This window comes from Corvus brachyrhynchos, unplaced genomic scaffold, assembly GCF_000691975.1.
Source record: "Corvus brachyrhynchos isolate BGI_N302 unplaced genomic scaffold, ASM69197v1 scaffold155, whole genome shotgun sequence".
NCBI lineage: Eukaryota > Metazoa > Chordata > Aves > Passeriformes > Corvidae > Corvus > Corvus brachyrhynchos.
Genome location: NW_008238434.1, coordinates 305,551 through 328,199, shown reverse-complemented (window position 1 = coordinate 328,199; position 22,649 = coordinate 305,551). Strand labels below are relative to the sequence as shown.

Here is a 22,649-nt window from a genome sequence, read left to right as displayed (position 1 = left end):
AATAAACTCCCCCCAGTTCCTCAGGGCTTTCCAGGAAAACAGTGCCACTCCAATAGTATCAGCACCAACAACATAGTATGTTTTTAAGTCCTGGAAAACCAGCAGCTTAAAATCCATCATGGCAGTGGAGCAGTGGACACAAGGAAAAACCATCATCCTTGTCATCTGTATCCCACCACATGCATTTCTGAGTTTCTTCTTCATTTTTCCCATACCAAACCAGGTTGTCTAAGGAGCAATAGGTGAATCTTGCAACTGAGACACATCCCCATCAATACCTCACCACCAAAAATAAAGTAGTACTCAAAAGAATGCTCAGGTGTAGAGGGTTACAAATATTCAGACTTTATTATAAATAAGAAATACTGTTTTATACATAAAAACTGCAAGTGTTGCATTTTGTTCACCGGCCCAGACAGCAAGACCACAGATTAAGGCAAAAAAAGCTGGAGTGAAGGCACATACTGAGGGGACCACAGTCAGGAATAAGGTGATGAAGGAATGTCACGTGTCATCCGTGACACCCAGCACTCCACCAGCAGCTGTCACATCATCACATTACGTAAAGAAATAACTGGACATTATACAATGAATAATGGCTGTAATGCAGTACTGATTAAGAGATCGTTTATAAAGATTTTTTTTTATTTAAAAATAAAATTCTGTTAAAAACAGCTTAAGAGAAAAAAAAAAAGAAAAAAACAAAAACCCAGGAGAAGAAAGAAGGAAACCTTAGGCCTGAGGTCAGCCAGGGCATGCGCACATCTTCACATCTGCTCTTCTCACAGCCTTGGCAGAGGTGACATGGTCACAGCCATCTTCCCAGAGCGACCCAATGTCCCTATGTGTGCAGGCACAGGGAGCTCTCCTACAGGGGGGTTTCCAGGCAGGAAGGAAATCCCACAATCATTAAGGGAAGGGATACAAGAGCAACGCAGAGTCTGCTGGGAACACCCCCTACCCAGCAGCACTGTCTGCACCGAGCCTCCTGCCTTGCACAGTGGTATCAAGATGTCCCCAAATGCAGCTCTCTGACCATCTCAGTGCTGGGTCCGGTCTCCCAACAGTGCTACAGCTCCTCACAGCCCAGCTGCAAAGACACAGCCCCTGTCCCACTCCTGGCACAGCACGGCAGGGGACAAGGGACACAGAACAGGGCACTGCAGGCACCATGGGGCAGGGCTGCCTTTGGAGGCAGGGCTGGAAAACATCCACCCAACAGGCAAAGTGGTTATGGATGGGTGCTGGGGATACAGTAGAGGGAAGCAAGCACGAGCCCAGCGAGGAGAAATCCCAAGTTTTAAGGGAATAATATGGAGAGAAGGGATACACGGTGTATATGCCCCGATGGCTACAGGGGAAAGCACACAGAGGAGACCAGGCTGTGCCACTCTGGAAATATGGCTGAGTATATTTACACACACATACACACACACAGGAGACTTCCTCACACTATAATCATGATTTTTAAAAATGGAAAAAAAAATCACATTCACACAAAAAATATAAATTTGAAATAATTAATAGCACCAGTGTGTGTCAGATAATAATTTCTTCCCCGCTACGCAAACGTACAAAGTTGCATAGTATTTAAGGATAGATATATACTGGATCTCAGAGAAAGGAGGGAGAGATGCCAGGCTGGAGGCAAGGAGGAAGCTGCAGAGGATGCTCTTGTCTCGGAGCAAAGGGCTCCCCGCCACTCCCACCCAGCACCAGTGAGCACTGCCTGGGGAGGGAGCCTGTGCGGAGGAGGTGGGAGTGATGTGAAAGGCAGAGCTGCCACCTGAGCCTGGCCTGAGGTCCCTGTGCTGTGGTAGCTTTACGGTGACAGGGAGATCTGGAGGCAAAAAGAAAGGAGGGCACCAGGAAATTCCAGCTCTTCCTGCCAGCTTTAAAACAGGCAAAATGCCAGAGCAATGGCAGGAGAGATAAAAATGTCGCTGTCCTCCTTCAGGAAAAAGATGGGGAGAAAGAAAGACCTTTCCATTTCCACTCATGTGCCCCCTTCCTTCCCCCACCTACAGACATTCAGCAGGGGGGGCAGTGCAGCTGTTGGAGCTCTCCGGATGGCAGCTCTCCTCTTCAGCAAGACTTGTCCTGCTTCAACAAGCTCATCTGTCAGCCAGACATTCCGAGCCCAGAAAACCAGATCCTCTGCAAATTCAGTAGCAACAGATGGGAATGCAGCTCATAACTTCCACACTCTGGCAGTCTGGACTACCCAGCAGGTAGTAGCTTTCAGACTGGACCCAAAACTTCTCCACAGAACAGGAGTGGGGCTGGCAAGACCCACTACTCCACCAGTATCCCATCTTCCCAAAGAGCTCCAATCAGAGGCTGCCCTTTTCTCAGAGCAATGCATCATCACAGAAAGCATTTCAGAAAGAGGCTTCAGCTATTTTGTCAAAGGCTACCAACACTGTTGGATTGGCCACTAGGTAATGATGAAAAAAATAAACTCACAGGGTTAGAAATTGGGAAGAACAATGTGAATCGAGTGCAGCTATACTGGCCATCACAGTAATACTTTGGTAGCCATCCCCTTCCTTCATAGGGACAAAGAGCTCCAGGACTGAGATTTTACAGTTAAAGGGAGAAGACAGGAGAGAAAGTTGGGTTAGTTTTGCCTTGCTGTATACAGCTCACATGGTTATTTCTGAACCACAGTATAAAGAGTCCAGAGCATCTCTCATCCTTGCACTAATCAAAAGGAAACTGTCTGAGGAAGGGGCAAAGGTGGAGTGCTCAGGAAAACCATCTATATAAAAAAACCCCTTTGATGCCCAAAGACGGATATTTAATTTGCTTCTCAAAAAAAAAAAAAAAAAACAACAAAACAAAACAAACAAAGAAAAAAAAAAACAAACCAAAAAAACCCTTTCAACTTATCCTGATTTGAAAAGAAAACAGTGGCTGCAAGCAGCGAAGAGTTGGGGATTTGGAGAAGGTAATGTGTGTTAAGGCACTCCATGGCCGAACCACCGCTCACCAGGGCAATTCCCCCCACCCCTGGTGCACCCTTAGGGTTTCTCAATGGACGGGGTGTTGAAACAGCCAGATGGCAAGGTCTTCCTGATGTCTTCCAGGTTGCTAATGTCCTTCAGGATCTCTTCAATGTCCCTGTTGTAGGCCTGTATCGCATCATCTTGCTTCTTGGCTTCTCTCTCAAGGAAAGACACTTTCTGGTCCAGGTCACTATCTTTCATCTGATCTTTGGCACTGTTCAGGATACCTTCAATTTCATTCAGTTTGTTCAAATCCACCGTCTCCAGTTGCCCTGAAAAGCCAGAAGCAAATAGTGAAGTGCATTAAAACGCCTTTGACACCCCTAGGTGCTCACATGGCTGAGGCCACAGCTCCATAGACCCACAGACCTCCATCGGGCCATCTCTGTATTTAGAGACAGCATCTAAAACAGGACCAACCATATGGGTGACATCTCCACTGCCTCAAGAAGTCTTCAGTTTACAGAAAACCAACAATGAACATTGCACAACAAGCTCTGAGGCTGCTCGGGAAAGAAAAAAACTCAAAGTCCTTGCCAAAACCACACAAACCCCATTTCAAGAGGTCTACAGATCCATCTGGTTTCTCACGCAACACTGGCAGGAAAGCCAGCACACATCAGGAAAACACTCAAAGGCATAGAGCACATTAAAGACAGTCCTACCTAGTTGATCCAACAGATCATTAATGACAATGAGTAGGCTGTTCACAGAGTTCTTAGCTTTTCTTGCATTGTCTTCTGCCTCCTGGGCAGCCTGTGAGGCCTGCAGGATATAAAAAAAATAAGTGAGAGCACAAAAAAGGTGTAGGGATTACAAAACTGTTGCCTCTCCTCTGCAGTTAGTCACCGCATCACTGCCTCCTCACTCCAGGGTAACAATCCTGCACAAAGATCTTTATCACAGGGCTGGGGAGAAGACTGACAATCTTCAAGTAATCGGTTTTCTGAGTATTTCAGGATGGGGATCCCTGAACACCAACCAGGATTTTGCAATAAAAGCCAGGATAGAATCAATAGGGATACAGTCAGGTTTTAGTTAAAGTAAAAGGAAAAGTAGCTCTCAAATTCCAGCAGGGAGCCTATGCTAATGCACCAGAACTTGTCTCCTTTTCAGTCCCACTTAAAACTTGGAAGAGTCAGAATACTGGCTGGACCCAGCACCATCTTTGCAAGCAGAGAGCAGGAGGAAAGCCTTCATTGACAGGACAGCAGGGAGAAGGCAGTTCATAGCCACTGCTGTCACCTGCCAGCAGTACTTACCTCGCCTGCCATCTTCATATCCTGCTCAGCATCTGCCTGCTTCCGCTTCAGCTCTTTTTCTGCATCCTGCAGCTGCTTCATCATGTCATCCACTTCTCTGACCAGTCCCGTCACATCAGCAAAGGTCTTGTCGGCTTCGGCTCTGGTAGCAGCAGCACTCTGCAGCCAACAGGTGGGAGAGAATGGAAAAAGGTGGTGAAAGTGCAGAACTTCCTTCAATCCTTCTCATCAAAATGCACTGATTTCCTATCTTGCCACATTTTGCATTCACAGTGGAGAATACAGCAGAGAGCACACGGGGCTCACCAGGAAATACTGGAACAGGAGTTTATGCAATCACACAACAGTATCTCAGAGGGAGTGAGCTGCAGCAGACTCACCTTCTGAACGGAGCTGGCGATTTTCTCAGCATCATCTGCTCTGGTCTTGGCCTCGCGGGCGTCAGCAGCAGCATTGCCCAGCGCCAGCTCTGCTTGGCGTGTCTTATTGTTGGCCTCTGCAATGGTCTGGCTGATGGCAGGGATCTTCTTCAGTGCCTCCTCAGCCGCTGTCTTGTTATCGTTTACCCGCTTGTCAAAGTCTAAGGGGGAAAAGCAGATCCTTATCACGTGCTCCAGAAGAGCCTTGAGATGCTCCTTTGACCAAGCTACCCAAGGCTTTGTTACCCGCACACTGGAGGGATCAAGAGCAAACTGGGGTCAGCTCTCCCTATTGCACATCTTCTGATGCTAAATAAGGAAGTTAAAAGGAAATTTCCAGTCCCTGAAAACACTTATATTTTTTCTTTAAAGAAAAACAAACCAAAAGAACACACCCAATACTCAGGGTAAGGGCAATAGCAGGGCCTCTTTAACCAGAATATCCTACTGCCAAGTGACTTGTCACACCGGAATTGAAGGATTCACTCCAAGTGCTTCCTCTCTCTTTACCTTTCAGGTTGCTGAGAATGGTATTGGCCTCCTGTAGTGTGCCATTGCCCTTCCGAGCAGCTTCTTCCGCCAGGGCTTTTGCTGCATCTGCTCGAGCCAAGAGCTGGTCTGCAGTCTGAGGAGACATGACATGTATCAATGTATTCTCACTTTCTGAAGAACAATTCTGTTCATGTATGAAAAAGTACTGCTCAGCTTCAAACAACAATGCCATCCAGAAGAGCAGTGCTTCCTCTGAGACCAGGTGAGTGTATGTACTTTGGGAATACTGTTCTGAATACAAAGTTGACACCACATCTGACAAATATCTCCTATTTTCCCATACAGCCTCAAAGCCGTTGCTTTTAACAGCTTTCTGCATCTCCTTTCTGGGGCCATTCTTCAGCATTCTCATAATCAATAAGTAATACTAAGACTGAATGAGATGAGATCTTTCACATCTGGCCAGTTACTTGTCTTCCTTGTTTTTTTTTTTTCCTGGGAAACAAAAGCCTGCACAAAGTGGAACTGACCTGCTGCTCTGTCTTCCCTTTCTCCAAGAGGTTCTTTACTTCTAGCTCCTTTCCCTTCATGTCTTCTCTCAAGTCCTCATAATCTTTTAGCTTCCTGGCAATTAGTTGATCCAGTTCCTCTGCTTCCTTCTTGATCTTATTTGCTTCATTCTGCAGGTGGAAATCACACACACAGATTCCTGAATGTTAAAGAATTCCTGAGCAGGTGGTAAATTTTTGCACTTCTACATTCAAGCCAAGATGTTTGGCAAACATTTCACTCAGATTTTTGTCCTTCAGAGACTGAGGGAGGTGGGGTTTATGTAGGTGGTTTTCTGCATTTAAATCTCCTGCATAAATGTTGGAATTGCATAAAAGCTGGATTATGCCTGGATGGACAAAAAACTCACAAACCATTCTTATGCAGACAACATTAGCAGAGCACATGTAAGGCATGCCAGCAAACCAGCAATCTTCAGGAAGTACTGCACAATGGTGCCCACATGTACCTCTAGCCCTGTGGAATCCACATTAGGCAGGCTGGTGAGATTAGCGTAGATCTGCAGGGCTCTGTTTCCAGCTTCCTCTGCCTCCACAAGCACCTTGTTGGCCTGTTTCTCTAGGTCTTGAGAAATATTCCTTGCTTGATTGTACCTAAAAAATCCCCAAGGATCCAGTTATGTTACAGTATTTTTTGTAGAACTGAACTTAGTAAGAGAGTAGTGAGGCTAAGAAATTGAAAATCACCTCCTGTAAAATCCAAAGCATACAGAGGGTTGTCTTAGTTTTAAGCACTGCTCTAAGTCAGGAAATAAAAACAATTTTCTGTTACTGACTCACTTCTGGTTGAGCTCATCAATATCAATTGCAGTTTGGTTTTCTCCAGCCAGGGTCTTCAGCAGCAGTTGATATGCTTTCGTGGAAGTGTCATTTGCAGCCTTGGCTGTGCGAACAATCTCATCAGCTTCCTTTTTGTGCCTGGACAAGATGACAGAAGAAAAATAATGCCATTAGATTTGTCAGCCAACAGTTTTTATCCTCATTTCTCGATTATATTCTCTCTTACTTTTCCTTCCTTCCTTCCCCCCTCACCCCCCAGATTTACATATGGGAGATGCTGAAACACTTGCAATGGAAGATGGTTGCCATTTCTGTCATCCACATGCTTAATCTTTGCCATCAGTGCTACACAGCCATCATCCCACAGCACCAGTCTCTTACACTGCAAAGGGTGTGTGTCTGATATCCAGCAAACTGAATTCTGCTTCTCCCTTGTAGGGAAGAGCAGGGCCCTGACCTAGGCCACACTGAGTGTGTCTTGCCACAGCCTACCTTTCTGCCAGCTTATGGGCCTCTTCTGCCAACAGAGTCATGTTGTTGGGGTCCCTGCTTTGCTCTGGAGGTGTAATGGACTGGAAAAGAAAGAAAAAACAAACCCTTAAGGCTCTTTTTTCATCTTTTCTTCATCTTTGCTTTAAATAGTTATTGTCATGATCTAAATGCTTAGAGATGTATCTAACCTACTTCTCATTCTGTTTTTCTTAAGCCCATGCAGTTTCCACCACTGGTTATCCCTTGAAAAACAACAGTGCTAATATTTATTTAGGACTTTTTATGTTGGTTTGGGCTGAGATACAATCTGTGGCAGACAGTGGCAAACTTTCTTCACTGATTTCCCATGATCTTGATGCAAATTTGCTGTATAAGGGAGAGAGCAAGTGGAGAAACACACCAGAGGCACCAAAGGAAAGGCCCTCACCCTCTCCCAGCTGTGTGGGATCTCAGCAGCACACTCACCACGTTGTCAGCTGCCACCTTGGCCTTCTCCAGCATATCAGAAGCCAAGCTGATCAGGTCCTCGGTGTCCTCCACCCGCACCCGGGCCTGCTCCGCCAGGTTCTCCATGTCCCGCACTGTGCTCTGGATGATCCTCAGCCTGTTGAGCTGACTCACTAAGGTGCTGTTGATGTCTTTCAGATGATCCATGAGGCCCTGATCTACATCTGAAACACACAACAGAAAAGAGAGGAAGGAAAAATTAATCAGAGCAGGAAGAGAAGCTGGAGCAGCAGCTTACCACTGCAGGCACTGTGTTGTTAGGTTAATCCCCTACTGAAAGGGAACCAGCAAGCCATTTCACAAGTTACTTCGCTTGAGATCAAAGTCATAATCAGAATGTGCACCAAACAGGAGAAATGAAAAGCCATTAACTAGTAATAAGACAATCCCACTGGGTGTTGGAACTGACTCTGATGGGGGATTTTGTGTTCAGAATCATGCTTTTTACCTGTCTCACTGACTTAAAATGACTATGGAGCTGCTCCTCAATGAGTTTTGTGAATTCTCTTTAGCTTAACTCCTAGAAATTAAGCAGAAACTGAGGAATAGTGCAGATGTACATTTTTCCACACTCAGAGCAACAATGGCTACTCTGAAGAAAGGCACAGGGAACTCCATAGGGAACACCTAGGAGCTGTGTGGAATAGAAAACCCACTCCAAACTCCCCCCAAACCAAAGGGCTGACAAAAGCCAGCAGGATAGAGCCTTGGTTCTTTCATATGTAGGACTTATAAGGCACCCAAACTTCCTCTAATTTTTGGACCACCAGGTAATTCCCCACAACAGCATCTTAATAATGGAGGCATCACAGCACAGGTATGCGCCTCACAATCAAGGCAGTTCCTTTTGAAAAGCTGAGAGTGTTACCAAGAATTAAAGTGCAAGCAGAAGCCTGCAGAACTCCAAAATTAAGATTTTTCCCAAATACCTTGCAGCACATCTTAAGTATTGAACATGAACATTTGACACATTTCAAAAACATACTACCACAGAAAACCAGAAATAACTCCTAGAGATGTGCACAGATTTTTGCAAGGGTAGATTTTTTTGCATTTACCTTGCCCTCTTAGTAAGAGAAGAACCTGGAGCTGGGGAAGGGTCTGGAGCACAAGTCTGGTGAGGAGCAGCTGAAGGAGCTAGGAGGGGTTGAGCCTGAAGAAAAGGAGGCTCAGGAGGGACCTTCTGGTTCTCCACAACTCCCTGACAGGACAGTGCTCCCAGGGGGATCAGGCTCTGCTCCCAGGGAACAGGGACGGGATGAGACGAAACAGCCTCAAGCTGTGCCTGGGAAAGTTTTGGGAAAAAATTCTTCACTGAAAGGGCTGTCCAGCCCTGGCACAGGCTGCCCAGGGAAATGATGAAATCACCACCCCTGGAGGGATCCTAAAAGCTGTGTGGATGTGGCGCTTGGGGACATGGGTTAGTGGTGGCCTTGGCAGTGCTGGGAGGTAGGGAACAGTTGGACTTGATCTTAACGGTCTTTCCAAATCAAATGATTCTATGATTCGAGACATGGAAAGAGAGATCAAAAATTCCACCACAAAACTGAATCCATTCCCTCATCTTTCTCCAATCCCCACCCTTATGTAGGACTGTTATCTAGGCACAGATGCCAAGCAGGCAGTGTAAATCAACCTCAGCTAAAGCTGAGAAAAGCTTAAGCGACCATTCTCACTGGCAGGAATCTTCCCAAGCAAATGCCAGCATTAGATACATGTTAGCCTTCTCCCAGCTTCACACAAAGGGGGCAAATTTTCCCAAAGTGGTCTGAAATCACTGAACCAGCTCCCAAGGGAACATATTTTACTGCAAAGACAATAGTCTTCTTCAAGATTCTCTTTGCGAAAACATGCATCATCTTATACATTAAAGAGACCCTAAGGACAAACCACTGTCACAGTCATGAGAAACATCCTTCTCACAGACATCCTGTGGTAGGGGTGACAATACAAGAATCAATTTGAAGCAGAGTTTAACAGGAAAAACGGCACTCTTCAGAACATTCTACACTTTATGGTGGGATAATTATGTTTGCCATCAGGATTTTGAAGCCTTCATTCTGATTGCTGATGATATCCCAACAAGAACAATTTGATCCCAAGATGTCTGAGCGAATGTAAAGCATAATAAGTATACCTGAAAGTTTTCTGCTTGTTTAACAAATAAAACTCTCCTTTCCATCCAGAGAAGAGGGTAATGTAAAACACTTGCATCCATACACAGCTAGAGGCAGATCTTCACTTCCATGTACAACAGAGACCACTGGTAGAACAGCATGGGTAAAAGCACAGGCACTGTTGTTTTGATAATAGTATTCAGTGCTGCCTGAAATAGGTGTCAATCCTGGAGCACAGCACTGGCTTGAAATAAAACACGCTGTCTCCAAAGGGAACAGGAACATCAGGCAAAGAACTCATTTAGTTAGTCCATATCTGATCAGGTCAACTCACCTTTGCTCTTTTGTGCTTCATGGAGCAACTCCATAACTTCTCTTTCTGCCTGCTTCAATCTCTCTTCAAAGGCTTCATCAGTTACAGTTTCTTCTCTGGTACCCAGATTTGCTATAAGATTTTCCAGCTCCCACAGCCTTTGACGTTGCTCCACCACCTACAGGAGAGGGACAGAGCACAGCTATGACACAGCAAAGCACCTTGAGCCTCTCTGCTTTCAGCAACCACCAACAGCCACGGGCCAGAATGCTGCACAAGTGGACACATGCCACCGTCTCCAGTGCTGCCAACAGCAGTGTTTGTGGCCTTACCTTATCTTTCACTAATCTGTAACAGGCTGGACACTCCTGACAGCCCGGCCATGAGCGGTTGTAGAAATAGTTCTCCTCACACTGGTCGCAGCGGCTCCCCACAAAGCCTTCCTTGCACTCACAGTGGCCGTTCTCCTGGCACTGCAGGGACCGTGAGCCCTCAGGATCACAGTCACAGGCTGCAGGGAAGTTAAACCTCAATCAGACTGCAGAAGAGGCAGAAATACCCTAAAACTCACAGGATAAGAGGATATCCTTAATACCCTAAAACATGTGCAAGAGCTGTGGGGCACAAACCCACAGCTGGACCTCACTTCTGATTGCAGTGCTTCTACTCACAAGCAGGATCCAACATTCACTGCGTGCACTCAGTGTTGCTATTACCTCTCCTACAAAAAAGCATCATTCTACCCCATTTCATTGTAACCAACTGCAGTTAGTTCTCCTGCTCTTTACAGGCAGGGATATCAACGAGCAAAGTTTGGATCATCCTTCTTTGCAATCATGTTTACAAGATCAGCTGCTCCTCAAGAAAGAATCTGTATACTGAGGCCATCTACAGAGTAGCTGTACAGGAACACATTAAGAAACAGGGTTGTTGGAGGCCAAGATGCGGAGAATGTATTTACACCAAGGAGAAGTAGGTATCTATTAGGTTGGATATCTAGTAAGTCAGACAAGAAAAAGGTAACAAAAGAAGAAGGGGATAAGCTATAGTACAGAAATCAAATTTCATCACACACAGTGTGGACATAAAGTGCCAACTTCTGCTGTGATGAGGAGCAAGATGACAAAATACCTTCCCAGAGGGAGAAGGAAAGCAAAGGCAAGGCTGGGTGTGCAACATTCTTCCCATCTGCCTTGCTCTCACCCCTCAAGACTTACGTTTACAGCCTTCGGAGCCAAAGCCAAAGTGGTTGCCCTCACATCTGTCACAGTGCTGACCGGTGACGCCTGGCTGGCACTCGCACTGCCCTGTTCGGATGTCACACTGCCCGTTGGTGGAGCCCAGCGCGTGGCAGTTGCACCTGGGGGAAGCACACACACATCAGATGTGACACAGAAGGGACACATCGGGCAAGTCCCTCTCTGAAGAGCGCAGCTCAACATTTCCCAAAGTCGCTTTTCTTGCTGTGCAGATGCAGCAGGCAAGGCACTGAGCTTTTGAACCATGCAAGGTCACTTGCTGCCTGCACTAAAAAAGGAACCCACACTCCCCTGCTACAGTCACAAAGTCATGCAGCAGTTTTCTATTTAAAACCCTGATTTAGAGCTCTTTATAAAGCTATTTATAAGTCAGGCTTTTTGTACAGCCTTAGTAGCTGCTCCCTGACTACTGCTCTTCCCCACCCACAGCAGCACTGAGGCATACCTGTCACTTGTGACAAACATCACACTCCTGCACAGTGTAAGCACAGAGCCTCCAAAACCAGGGTCTCTCTGCCCCAAGCCAAGGCAAGCCTCACCTCTCACAGCCACGTCCACTCTGGAGGTTGAAGAATCCAGGCTCACAAGCACTGCAGTCCCTCCCACTGACGTGAGACAAGCACTCACACTGCCCAGTCACTTGATTGCAGATCGTCTGCTGATTCACGGTGCCGTAAGGATTGCAGTGACAAGCTGCAAAAATAAAAAGGTATGGAGAGACATGCACAAAGTTAGAAATCCCTTGTGGTGTTGGTATTTACCCTAATGGGCCTAGATCCAAACCACATGGCCACCCAGCCCCTGCATCACACAATGCTTTTGCTTTGATGGCACTAAGCGCCCACAAACACAAGGATTTTAGCAAACTAGAACCACCAAACCAGGCTAAAGCCACACATTGCTGCTGACGGGCACAAGCAACAGCCTGACAGAAGCTCTTGGGGACAAAACCATTTTTAAATGCAAGAAGAAGCAAGTCTCACCTCTGCACTTGTCGGCAGGGTCGGGGGCCAAGGGGTTCCCAAAGAAGCCATCCTTGCAGCGGTCACAGTAGAAGCCAGCGGTGTTGTAGATGCACTTGAGGCACTCGCCAGTCTGGCGGTCGCAGTTGCCCACGGCGTTGGGGTCGATGTTGTCGTTGCACTGGCACAGGCGGCAGGGCCTCACAGCACCATTTTTGCCCAGTGGGTCTCCGAAATAGGCATCATCACACAGCTCACACCTCTTTCCTGGGACACAACACAGACATGAGTGCTGCAGCAAAAAGCCCTTTGCTGCCATCTCACATGGATCCCCTTTGCAGTCCCTTCTGAAAAGTAAACCCTTCAGCTCCTTCCCTTTCATCCTTCTGTTGGGGCCAGACACAAATCCCTCCTCATCTCTATATTCAAGCTGTTTATTCACTGGAACTTTGCATTATGAGTTATTTCCACTCTTCCTTCCTCTCCTATCCCTTTAAACCAAGCCTATTTGCTGCAATTTGTTGTTAATTTAAGAATCCAAATAGGTAGAGCTCTGTGGGGCATCACTGCTCCAGGAAGCTCCACTGCCAATGAGACCTGCCAAACCTCCACAGGCAGCCACTGAAGAATCTGATTCAGCAGCTTCCTATACTTATTGCAGATCTGACCTCCCCAGCCAGTTATGAGCTCCATTTCTTAGGCAGTTCTTCCACATAAAAACCTCCTTTTTCCTCACATCCCAAAAAGGTGGTGGGAGAAAGGAGGAACTCTTCTGCAATCACATAGCTACAAGAAAGCTCAGCTGCTACAGACACCTGAGCTGAAGGGAACCTGGGCCCTGGACTCTGCTTTGGTTCCCAACACAGTGGCACCCACAGGAATCCCCACAAGCTGCTTCTGTGCTTGGTCAGAGGCTTTCATAAGCACAAGAATTTACAGGTGTTCTGTACTTTGGATTCTGCCATGCAAAGCATAAAACCAGCAGAGAAGCATGAAGGCGGCCAACCATCCTATGGCTTCCTTGCTGTTTGCAAACAGAACAAAAGCTTCTGCTTAACAACTCAGCTACATACTTGGACTTCACCACTTATTGCTAAGATATAAAGATCTGTATCTGTTCACATATTTCTCCTTAACATTGCTGAGCACTAGTATGATCTTGTATTTTTTTTGGGCAGTGTTTGTGAGTCACTGCAGCCTTCCTGCTCTTCCTAGGAAGCATCCTGTTAGTGCCTCACTTGCTGGCAAACTGCACCTTTTAATTTTATTTCAGTCTGACCTGCCTTCCTGGCTCTTTCAAATCTACTTTCTGCCCAACACCATGCCATCATCAGAGCTCTATTAGAAGGCAGCATGGCTCTCCCATACAGCACAGAAATGGTCAGAATTTGCAGATCAAGCCTTTTGCTCTCAAGAAACAGGCATGAAATACATGTGAAGCCCCAAGCCTCACACAGGAGAGAAAACAGGGCTGAGGAAGGGAGAAGGATTTGAACCAGAAGACACAGCAGCTTTCAGACCTATTCATTGTGGATCAGAGAACAAGAACTAGCAGGAGACACATTTCCACAACCATGTGCATGTAGAAAAAGATGTTTTCTGTAGGAACACACCTGTAGTGCCAGCCTGGCAGCTGGTGCACACAACCTCCTTGGTGCGGGGCACAATGGCACAGCTCGAGATGCCTGGGCATGGGCAGGGCTGGCAGTCCGAGGCTGTGCCAGCCGTGGCATCACCGTAATACCCATCGCTGCACTTCTCACAGTGAGTCCCTGCCGTGTTATCCCTGCAATTGCACATGCCTGGAATAGAGAGGGATATGAGTTTTGCTTCATTGTCCAACCCAGAAAGGAAGAACCACCCTCCTGTTGCTCACTCTTACCCGTCTCGGGATCACATGTCTCGCTGTGCCCATTGCACGTGCAAGGCACGCAGGGGCTGTAGGGTCCGAGGCTTGGGGTCTCTCGCCAGTACCCAGAGGTGCAGCGCTCACAGAACTGTCCCTCATATCCCACGGGACATGAGCAGCTCTCCACCCAGGCCACTGGCACACCGGGTCCAGGACGAGCACTTGTGATAGTGACATCATCCAGGTGACCAGCACCTAGAAAGCACCAAGAGGCAAACCCTTTGTAACCACAAAGGCTATCATCACTGCCTCCCCAAACACAGGTGACCGGTACAAGGGACAGACAGGTGGGTGCTTGCAGCTGGTAAGGTGAATCAAGATGCAAAACCCTCCAGGAAGGTTTAGAGAGATGAGAAAAGATGCACTAGAGCTCACCAAGGGAACAAGCAGGGCAGGAAAGATGAGAATGACAATACAGAGGAGAATCTGAGAACAGCAGGTGAGCACGTACAGTCAATTAAAATTAAGTTCTATTTTACATGTTTCCATTTTCAAATCAAATACCAAAACCAATTCCTGGCTTTCAAGACAGAACAGACCATGTCTCCAGCAATTTTAATACACCATCTGCAAACCACACCTCAGGACAAACTCTTCAACTATTCCTCCAAAGCCATTCCTTCCTCTGTCATTTCAGCACTTCCCTCCTGTAGTCCCAGCCCCTTCCCTGGAGTGAAACAGAGCCCAGACACAACATAACTGGCTTTTAACTTATGTGTTTGTACCACTGCAGCAGCTCCAGTGCACTGAGCAGAGCCCCAGCTCCCACACACTAGCAGTGGTTACAGCACTCAGGGATGGTTTGCTCCACACCTTTCTTCCCTTTATTTTCACAACCCCACATTCCTCATTATGGGCCACCCCTCTAAAAACACTTGCAGTTTTCCCACCTTTCCCAAATGCAAATCCATCCTTTGCATCTTTCTGCAAAAATTCTTCATCACAGAAATACCTAAGGACATATTCTAATTCATGCCCATTTTTATAAATCTTCATTATGAGGAACTTTCACTCAGGTTCTGCACAGGCAGAACTTTAGGGACCTTGTCCTTCCCATTTGCATGTCAAGGCAAGACACAGAAAGAGGAGGGATGTAACCATTCCTAATGTAGTGAAACTTAAAGCCAAGTGTTGTAAACTTCCTACATCCTACTGTGTCCTTCAGGACTCTGCACTATGCATTTTTACCAATTGGAGGACAGTGGCTATACAACAAAGCAAAATTCCCATGTTTAGAGCAAGGAATCAGCAGCCGATAAGCGTTCAACTTCCAGACATTCAAAGACAACATTTTTCTTTCCCATATCCTCTTCAGGAGGCCTGGGAGAAGATGCTACACAGGAAGGCCAGATGAAAAGCCATTGGCACAAGCTTTGCCAAATAAGCTGCCACAGCTATTTATGGCTGGGCCCTACAATGAAGCAACCCAAGCACTAGACAAATGACTTTGCCCCCTCTTCTGTGACGTTCTGCTCAGTGACTTACTTCTCTCACTGTATGTCCCACGGATCTTGATGGAAGTCAAGTTGTGGAGAAGCTTTTGGAACTCAAATGCTGTAAGAGCAGGCCTCCACGGGTAATCTGCAGCCTCATGGAGCCTGGGGAGAAGAGCCATGCATCATTAGCACAGCTTTCAGCTGCTAACAGCTGCAACCTCTCAAAGTTCCCTTCACAACAGCACCGTGCTATTGCAACATCATCCACATCAGCTTAAACTTAATGATCTCTGTTTTCACAAGAGCTCAGAGGCCAAAGGCAGCCCAGGCCAGGTGCCAGCTGCTCCCACCATACCTGAAGGTGTAGGCCTGCATATTCTCACTGGGGTAGGAGTTGCCCTGGGCAATGAGTGGCACCGACACTCTCAGCCCAGCCCCTTCCAGCACCAGGTCCTCTGCAGAGAGGCGCGTATCCCGCCTGTCCACGTGGAAGGAGAAGGTCAGGTTTTGCCCGTAACTCAAAACCTGGTTGCCCAAGAACTTGCCTGAAAGGGGAAGAAATCCTTACAGTTAGAGGACAGAACACAAAGGGCACAAACAGCACAGAAAGCCATGATTTTAGAATGACCTACGTGGTGCAACAAAGTACATGGGGAAGTAGGTGTCCGAGATAACAGAGATATCCTGGGTCTCGGCACTCCACTGGAGCATGATTTCTGAGCCATCACGCTGCTCAGCACGCCACTCGTCCTCTCCTGAAGAATTAGACAGGCAAGAATCAACACCCTTGGAATATGGAGATTTGCACACACTTCTCATGTCACACTGTTCATGTCTTAGTTAATCTAATGTGCACGGGCACTGACAGGCTGCAGAAAGCAGCTGTGCAGAGAATTCAGATAGTAAACACCATCTTTCCAATTTAAGCCCCTAACTCAAGTGCTGATTGAACTTTGAACTCTATGACGACTACTTGTCCAAAACCTTCTTTTCTAAAGAGCTTAAGCAGAGACAGGAAAACCTGCAGTCCCCTATGACTTAAGAGTTGCAGCCTTTGTACGAACTGTTCTCCAGCGGAATTTTAATTTACAAGACGTTCTTTTCAGAGTACGCAGCATGAAAACATGCATACATGGGAAACTGACTGCATGAATAAAACAGGTTTTTCCTGGGCTTACAGACTCACTGGAAACACAACTGTGTTTTATTCAGAGCCATGTAAACCCCAAATCTAAAGTGATTTTGATCCTCTCAATCAGAAGGTCCTGATTTGGTTCTAGAACTGAGGAAATTCTGCTTTGTCAGCACACCTCTCAGGCTAGAAAAGGTTTCTATTTATAATTCCCACTTGCACCTGCACGGTGTACAATAACTGCGTGCCCGAGGCCAGAGCTGTGAATTCCTTCCCCCCCAATCTGAACAAACAAGCTGCAGACATGGAAGCTCCACGTAGCTTCAGCATTTCCAAAAGAGGGATCCTAGACCTGCCTGCCCAAGGTTTGTGGTCTTGCACAGAAAGGAAGGAATTGGGTTTTTTTGAATCACTTCTGACTTGAGTCTACAGCCCAACCTGAGATACAAAAGAAAGCTCAATTTTACCAAACTCGAAGTTGGAGGTGATGCTATGGATACTGTAGCCCACAGCACTGGTGCAGACTGAAGAGTGTCCAAAACAGAAGCAGGGGGTACAGCCTCTTGGATTAGAAGAATCCAGATGGAAAAATCCAGGTTTGCATCTGAAGATGTGAAGGAAAGAGAATTAATTTCCCTGATGCTTAACCCCAGATCCTCACTCGAATGTCTTTCATTCTTGAAACAAAGCCACGGGAAGAAAAACTCACCTCTCACAGTGGAATCCTTCCACGTTGTCCTTGCACGCACACCGCCCTGTCTCAACGTTGCATTCCCCTGTGCTGCCAGCAGCATTGCAAGAACAGGACCTGGGAGAATCAGGAGAGAGGGTAGTTCAGTAAGAGCCACATAGAGAAAGCTTTACAGAAAGTCTAGTTTTCCTTTTAGAGAGCTGCAATCCTCCTTACCTGCACCCAGCTTCGGAGAGGGAGTGGAACCCTGGCTGGCACCGGTCACACTTTTCCCCCATCACACCGGCTTTGCAGCTGCACTGGCCGTAGCTGTCGCACTGAGTGCTGAGGGAGCCTGTGGGGACAGCAGGGACAGGCACCTCAGCACACACATATGGTTCCATCATCTATTCAAACTTTACAACACAGGCAAGAAATAGGAAGAAGAAAGCAGGAAGCACAGCCTCAAGCTGATGAGTGACAGCTTATCTAAAGACTGCCTCTAGTTCACAGGGATTTTTCCCCTGGCAGGTCTAGACAGATGACTTGTTATCTAGTCTTCCCAAACTATATTCAGCCTTTTATTCCTACCAACCAACCTTTTTATATATAAAATATATTTTAACTTCAAATTGCCTTCTCCTGCTTCATATCCTCAGTGCTACATTTGCATGCCTCCAATTCCATATCTGTTTTACTCTGCAATATGTAATTTCCAAGATTTTATTCCCTGAATCCCTTGTGTTCCCCCTAATTGCCATCTCCCCTTTCCCTGACCTCTCCTTCTCACACTCCAGCTTCCTTCCTTGATTCCTAAGTTGCATTTCAAGACTAAACTGCCTCCTTGGAGCAAGGCTGCACGTGCCGCTATGAATCCTAGTAAACTCTTGAGCAAAACCCCCATTTTTGGAAGGACACCTTCCTCAGTACTGCTCCGTTCAAGTGGTCTTGCACAAAAAGCAGTAATGAGTATTTTGGACCAAACCACTACAAGCAGTAACAGGTTTCTTTAATCCATAGTGGACAAAATGCATTCCCACAAACATCCATGTGGCTGGCAGCCTCAGAGCTGCCAGCACTGTAAGAGTTAACTAGAGAAGAAAAATATTTTAATATACAGAAATAGTTGCTTGTTTCCACTTCAATCCACACCAGAAGATTATAGCAAAGTGAAGAGTAAAGATGATTAGGCTGGATGGGACAGAAGAACTCACAAAACCTTTACCATATACAGCCAAAGTTCAAATCCCCTTTGCAGTCCCACTTAGGATTACTTAGGAAAAAAGAGTACTTGGACAAAAAATAACAATCCAAACATATCCAGGAGATTCAAATACACCAGTGTGTCATGGCATACAAGTTAATGGCTAAGTTATAAAAGCCTTTGAAAGCCATTTTAAAAACCTGAGAAGTCACCTCCCTGGATCTTCTCGACTGTCTCAGCAGACACCAACCCTCACCCCTCTTAAAATAAGGTCTGACACAAGGACCCAGGAGAGCAGTCAGAAGAAGAAGGTCCTTTATTGGTCAAAAACTTCACAATTGAATGACTCCCTGACCAAATTAGATAGGAGATGCACCCTGGCAGACTTCTCCCTGGCTGCTTTTAGGGCATGCTACAAGCAATGACTTATTCCAGTTACTCTTTTGAAACCTCATGTCATATCTTACTATGTGTTAACCCTTTTCACTCCTTCTCCCTTACTTGCTGTGAGCTGGTGTAGTTATGGGACCACTCCTTACAGGTTAAGTGGTTCCCTTCACGACAAAAGATTTATTCTCCTGCCAGAATTACCCCCCTCCCCGTTTTTTAAAAAGGAATTTAACTACATATTTTGAGTTTACTTTATCTCACCCCACCCCCTTTTGTGTTTAATGTTTCACTGGTTTCTATTTATAGTGCTTGGATACTTGGTAGGAGAAACTGATGCAACAGCTAAAGTTCACTACAATTTCTCAGCATGAACAACTTCCAGAAATACCTACTCACATCATCTTCATTATTAACAATTCAAATGAGTCCTTTAGTACTGGGAGCATCCAGGGTAACACATACACAGTGGGGAAAAAAAATCTATTTCAGAATACATTTGAAGGGGTAAGTGCTGCAGAGGTGACGCATCTGCCCCTGCCAACCCCATTTAGATCCAAGGATAACTTAAACCAAAATACAACCCAATAAACATTTACTACATGGGGGGAGGGCGGGGAAATCCAAACAGCCCCCCCTCTTTATCCCAGAGTTTGCAATGAGCTGCATGACCCAAAGAAGAGGTGGGTTTTGTGCATGGATGTTTGCAAGCAGCCATGTTTGCAGCACTGCTCACCGACTGGGTTGCAGCTGCAGGGCAGGCAGGCCTTGTCGCTGGCCAGGCGGTAGAAGCTGTCCCGGCAGCGCTCACAGTGGGGCCCATCTGTGTTGCCGGCGCAAGCAGTGCAGTGGCCGCCATGGCCTGTGGCGCGGTACAGCTCGGGGTCAAAGTAGCACTCGTGGGACCACCCGCTGCAGTCGCATGCTGCAAAGACAGGGCACCATCAGTGACCAGCCTGACCTCACAGCACAAAACCCACCCTGCACAGTTCAGCTGTAGAGAAGCTGCAGTAGGAGCTTTTAACCACTCCCAAGACCTGAAACAAACTCAAGACCATTCTCATCAATGCCCAAAAGAAAACCAGCATTTTCTACCCCACTTCTTTTGACATCAGACTGCCACTTGCAGCCAAAACGCTGTCCTCCCATACACCAACACCGATCTATGTCATTCAAACAAGCATGAGAACATAACATGAGGCTACTACATGCTGTAATGAGAGCTTCTCCCCTGGATTGCAAATCCCTAGACAACAGGACACCCCAATTTCACCAGCCCATTGAGGGAAGCCACAGACAGCTGGGACCTATCTAGACACACAGAGGTCAGACAGCAAGAAAGCTTTTCTGTCTGAAAAAGCTTCCCCATAAAGTAAACTACCAGGAGCTGTGGTCTGGGACAAAACATCAAGGAAACTGGTGCTCCGTGACAGAGAGCTGCATTTGCAGTCCAGAAATTAGATTAAATAATCAACAAGTAACTGTAAAAACCAATAACCCAAACACAAAAATCAGCTGATGCTAAATGAGGAGCTTTTGAAAGGGCAATTACACTGCAGCACAGTAAACAGATTTTTTTTCCCCATGGGTCCCATAAAGTACAAGCCTGTACATTTTTGCAGGACACCTCTTTCCTGCAGGTGGCTCCCATCCTTCTCCAGGAAGGAGATACCCATTCCTAGGGATCTACCAGAAAGCTCCTACAGGATAGGAGTGGAATGCCCAATAGTCCCATGAACTGTGCTTAATGCAGGCTAACTGCAATTGAGACAAGTTAAAACGAGGCAGGGCCAACTTGTGGCTGCCAGCAGAGGCAGGGGACAACCCTGCTCTGGACAGGCTGTCCCTGGGTGCAGCCACACATACGCAGGCACTCATTGGCGCTCTCTGCGGTCGCTCTCCTCCACGGGCGGTCATTGAAGAAAGGAAGGCACTTTTCACAGTCCACCCCAAAGGTGTTGTGCTTGCAGTTGCAGACCAGCTTCCCAAGCTCATTCTTCACACATTCACTCGCATGCCCGTTGCATTTGCACCTGGTTCAGGAGAAGCAAGAAAAAGGTATTAAAATTCCAGGGCTCCAAGTCACTCACAAAGCAACCCCAAAAAACAGGGACTCTCAAAATGTGAGATGAGAGAAATTGAAGGTAGATGATCACAACAAAATCATCCATTCAGCCTGGAGGAGGCTTCAGGGATATCTTATGGAGGCCTTCTAATATCTAAAAGGGGTTTACAAATGGAGAGAAACTTTTTATCAGGGCCTGTAGTGATGGGACAAGTGGCAGTAATTTTAAACATCTTTCAATTTTTAAATTTGAAATTTTTCAAATTTTAATTTGAAAGATGGTGGGGTTAGATTGGACATAACGAATCAATGTTCTGTAATGAGCGTGGTGGGACACTGGCACAGGTTGCCCAGAGAAGCTGTGGCTGTCCCATCCCTGGAAGTGTTCAAGGCCACACTGGATGGGGCTTGGAGCAACCTGGGATAGTGGAAGGTGTCCCTGCCCACAACAGGGGTTGGATGATCTTTGAAGGTCCCTTCCAAACCAAACCATTCCATGAAACAGAGGCGCAGCCCGCTCCAGGTAGGCATTTAGAAAGGGAAGAAAGTTAACTAACTCCTTTGCAGTCTTCAGACTAAGCTGAGTAGGAGAAGCAAAGATTTAGTTGGCTTTAGGTTAGTAAATTTCCCAGAACTTCTCTCTTGTGAGAGCCTAGAACACAGTATGTTCACTGGGTGTGGGCTATTGTGGTATCAGTAGGAAGTTAAATAGCACAAAGGTGACTAATACAGAAGCCCAGGACCTCCAGACTGGTGGTGCAGGCAATACAAATCCCCATGTGGCCAAATCCCAGTCTCAGGACTGCCATCGGCAAACAGCCTAAAACTCTGCAGTGGTCTCATCTCTGTTTATTAAAACATTTTATCATCAAGTACTTAAGGTTTAAACATTCTACAATAGACTTTGGCAAAAGGAACAGACAACCACAACCGTGTTGTACCATGTTCCGGACCTCCAAAGGAGATAGCTTCCTCAATATATGTGAAGTAGAGACACCGAGATTTTCTACTTACTGTTATTCTAGAGAACAGATACAGGCAGAGAACAATTTTAAAATACATTAAAAACCACACAAACCACAGAGCAGAAAATTTTTTTCTTTTGTTTTCCATTTTAGTTACTCTTTTTACCATTTATCCAAATCACTTAATATTTCATCTAATCAAGGAAAAAAAATTAATCTCTGTCAGCCCTGAAGTTATAGCCACAAAAGCTTATACACAATATTTGCAAATTATGTAAAATCCATTCTAACATATTTTTGATTTAGGACAGTCAGTAAAGACCAGAGCCTAATGATATCATGTGAATACAATCAGTATCTTTAAAGCAGTCTAGTATACCTAACCAAAAACTTTAGTAAGCACAGAGTTTTATTGTCTACTCACCTACCACCCACAGCAAAATCAGAAATTGCATAGTAGTAAGACTTAAGAACTTTTGGGTCATTGAAAACTTCATCTCCAAATGTGTTCAGACGGTTGAGAGTCACTCTAATATCTGTAGCTGTCACCCATTCCTAGAGCAGACAGAAATCCCATCAGATGAAACACCAAAGATACCCCTTGAGAGAGCACCAGTCATTAACAGTTCTATTAACGAAGTCATTCAGCAGCAGCAGGTTCCTTCCTCATTGTTTTCCCTTCTGCACCTCAGGAGCTCACA

General features: G+C 46.2%; 1 protein-coding gene across 1 annotated transcript in view; it reads right to left on the bottom strand.

The window, feature by feature from the left end:
* Positions 1-322: 322 nt before the first annotated feature.
* The window catches only part of LAMC1 (laminin subunit gamma 1), a gene marked incomplete at its 5' end in the record, with an annotated part of 65,441 nt that continues 43,114 nt past the window's right edge, over positions 323-22,649 (bottom strand). The window contains 26 exons of the mRNA XM_017736450.1: positions 323-3,280; positions 3,674-3,773; positions 4,271-4,429; positions 4,651-4,850; positions 5,200-5,314; positions 5,712-5,861; positions 6,200-6,344; positions 6,531-6,668; positions 7,023-7,102; positions 7,488-7,693; positions 9,981-10,137; positions 10,292-10,470; positions 11,177-11,319; positions 11,758-11,911; positions 12,202-12,447; positions 13,794-13,982; positions 14,063-14,284; positions 15,575-15,687; positions 15,881-16,070; positions 16,158-16,280; positions 17,125-17,261; positions 17,367-17,465; positions 17,565-17,682; positions 19,655-19,843; positions 20,785-20,951; positions 22,373-22,503. Of these exons, the coding sequence (XP_017591939.1) occupies positions 3,024-3,280; positions 3,674-3,773; positions 4,271-4,429; positions 4,651-4,850; positions 5,200-5,314; positions 5,712-5,861; positions 6,200-6,344; positions 6,531-6,668; positions 7,023-7,102; positions 7,488-7,693; positions 9,981-10,137; positions 10,292-10,470; positions 11,177-11,319; positions 11,758-11,911; positions 12,202-12,447; positions 13,794-13,982; positions 14,063-14,284; positions 15,575-15,687; positions 15,881-16,070; positions 16,158-16,280; positions 17,125-17,261; positions 17,367-17,465; positions 17,565-17,682; positions 19,655-19,843; positions 20,785-20,951; positions 22,373-22,503 (4,107 nt within the window). The remainder of the gene's footprint in view (positions 3,281-3,673; positions 3,774-4,270; positions 4,430-4,650; positions 4,851-5,199; positions 5,315-5,711; positions 5,862-6,199; positions 6,345-6,530; positions 6,669-7,022; positions 7,103-7,487; positions 7,694-9,980; positions 10,138-10,291; positions 10,471-11,176; positions 11,320-11,757; positions 11,912-12,201; positions 12,448-13,793; positions 13,983-14,062; positions 14,285-15,574; positions 15,688-15,880; positions 16,071-16,157; positions 16,281-17,124; positions 17,262-17,366; positions 17,466-17,564; positions 17,683-19,654; positions 19,844-20,784; positions 20,952-22,372; positions 22,504-22,649) is intronic.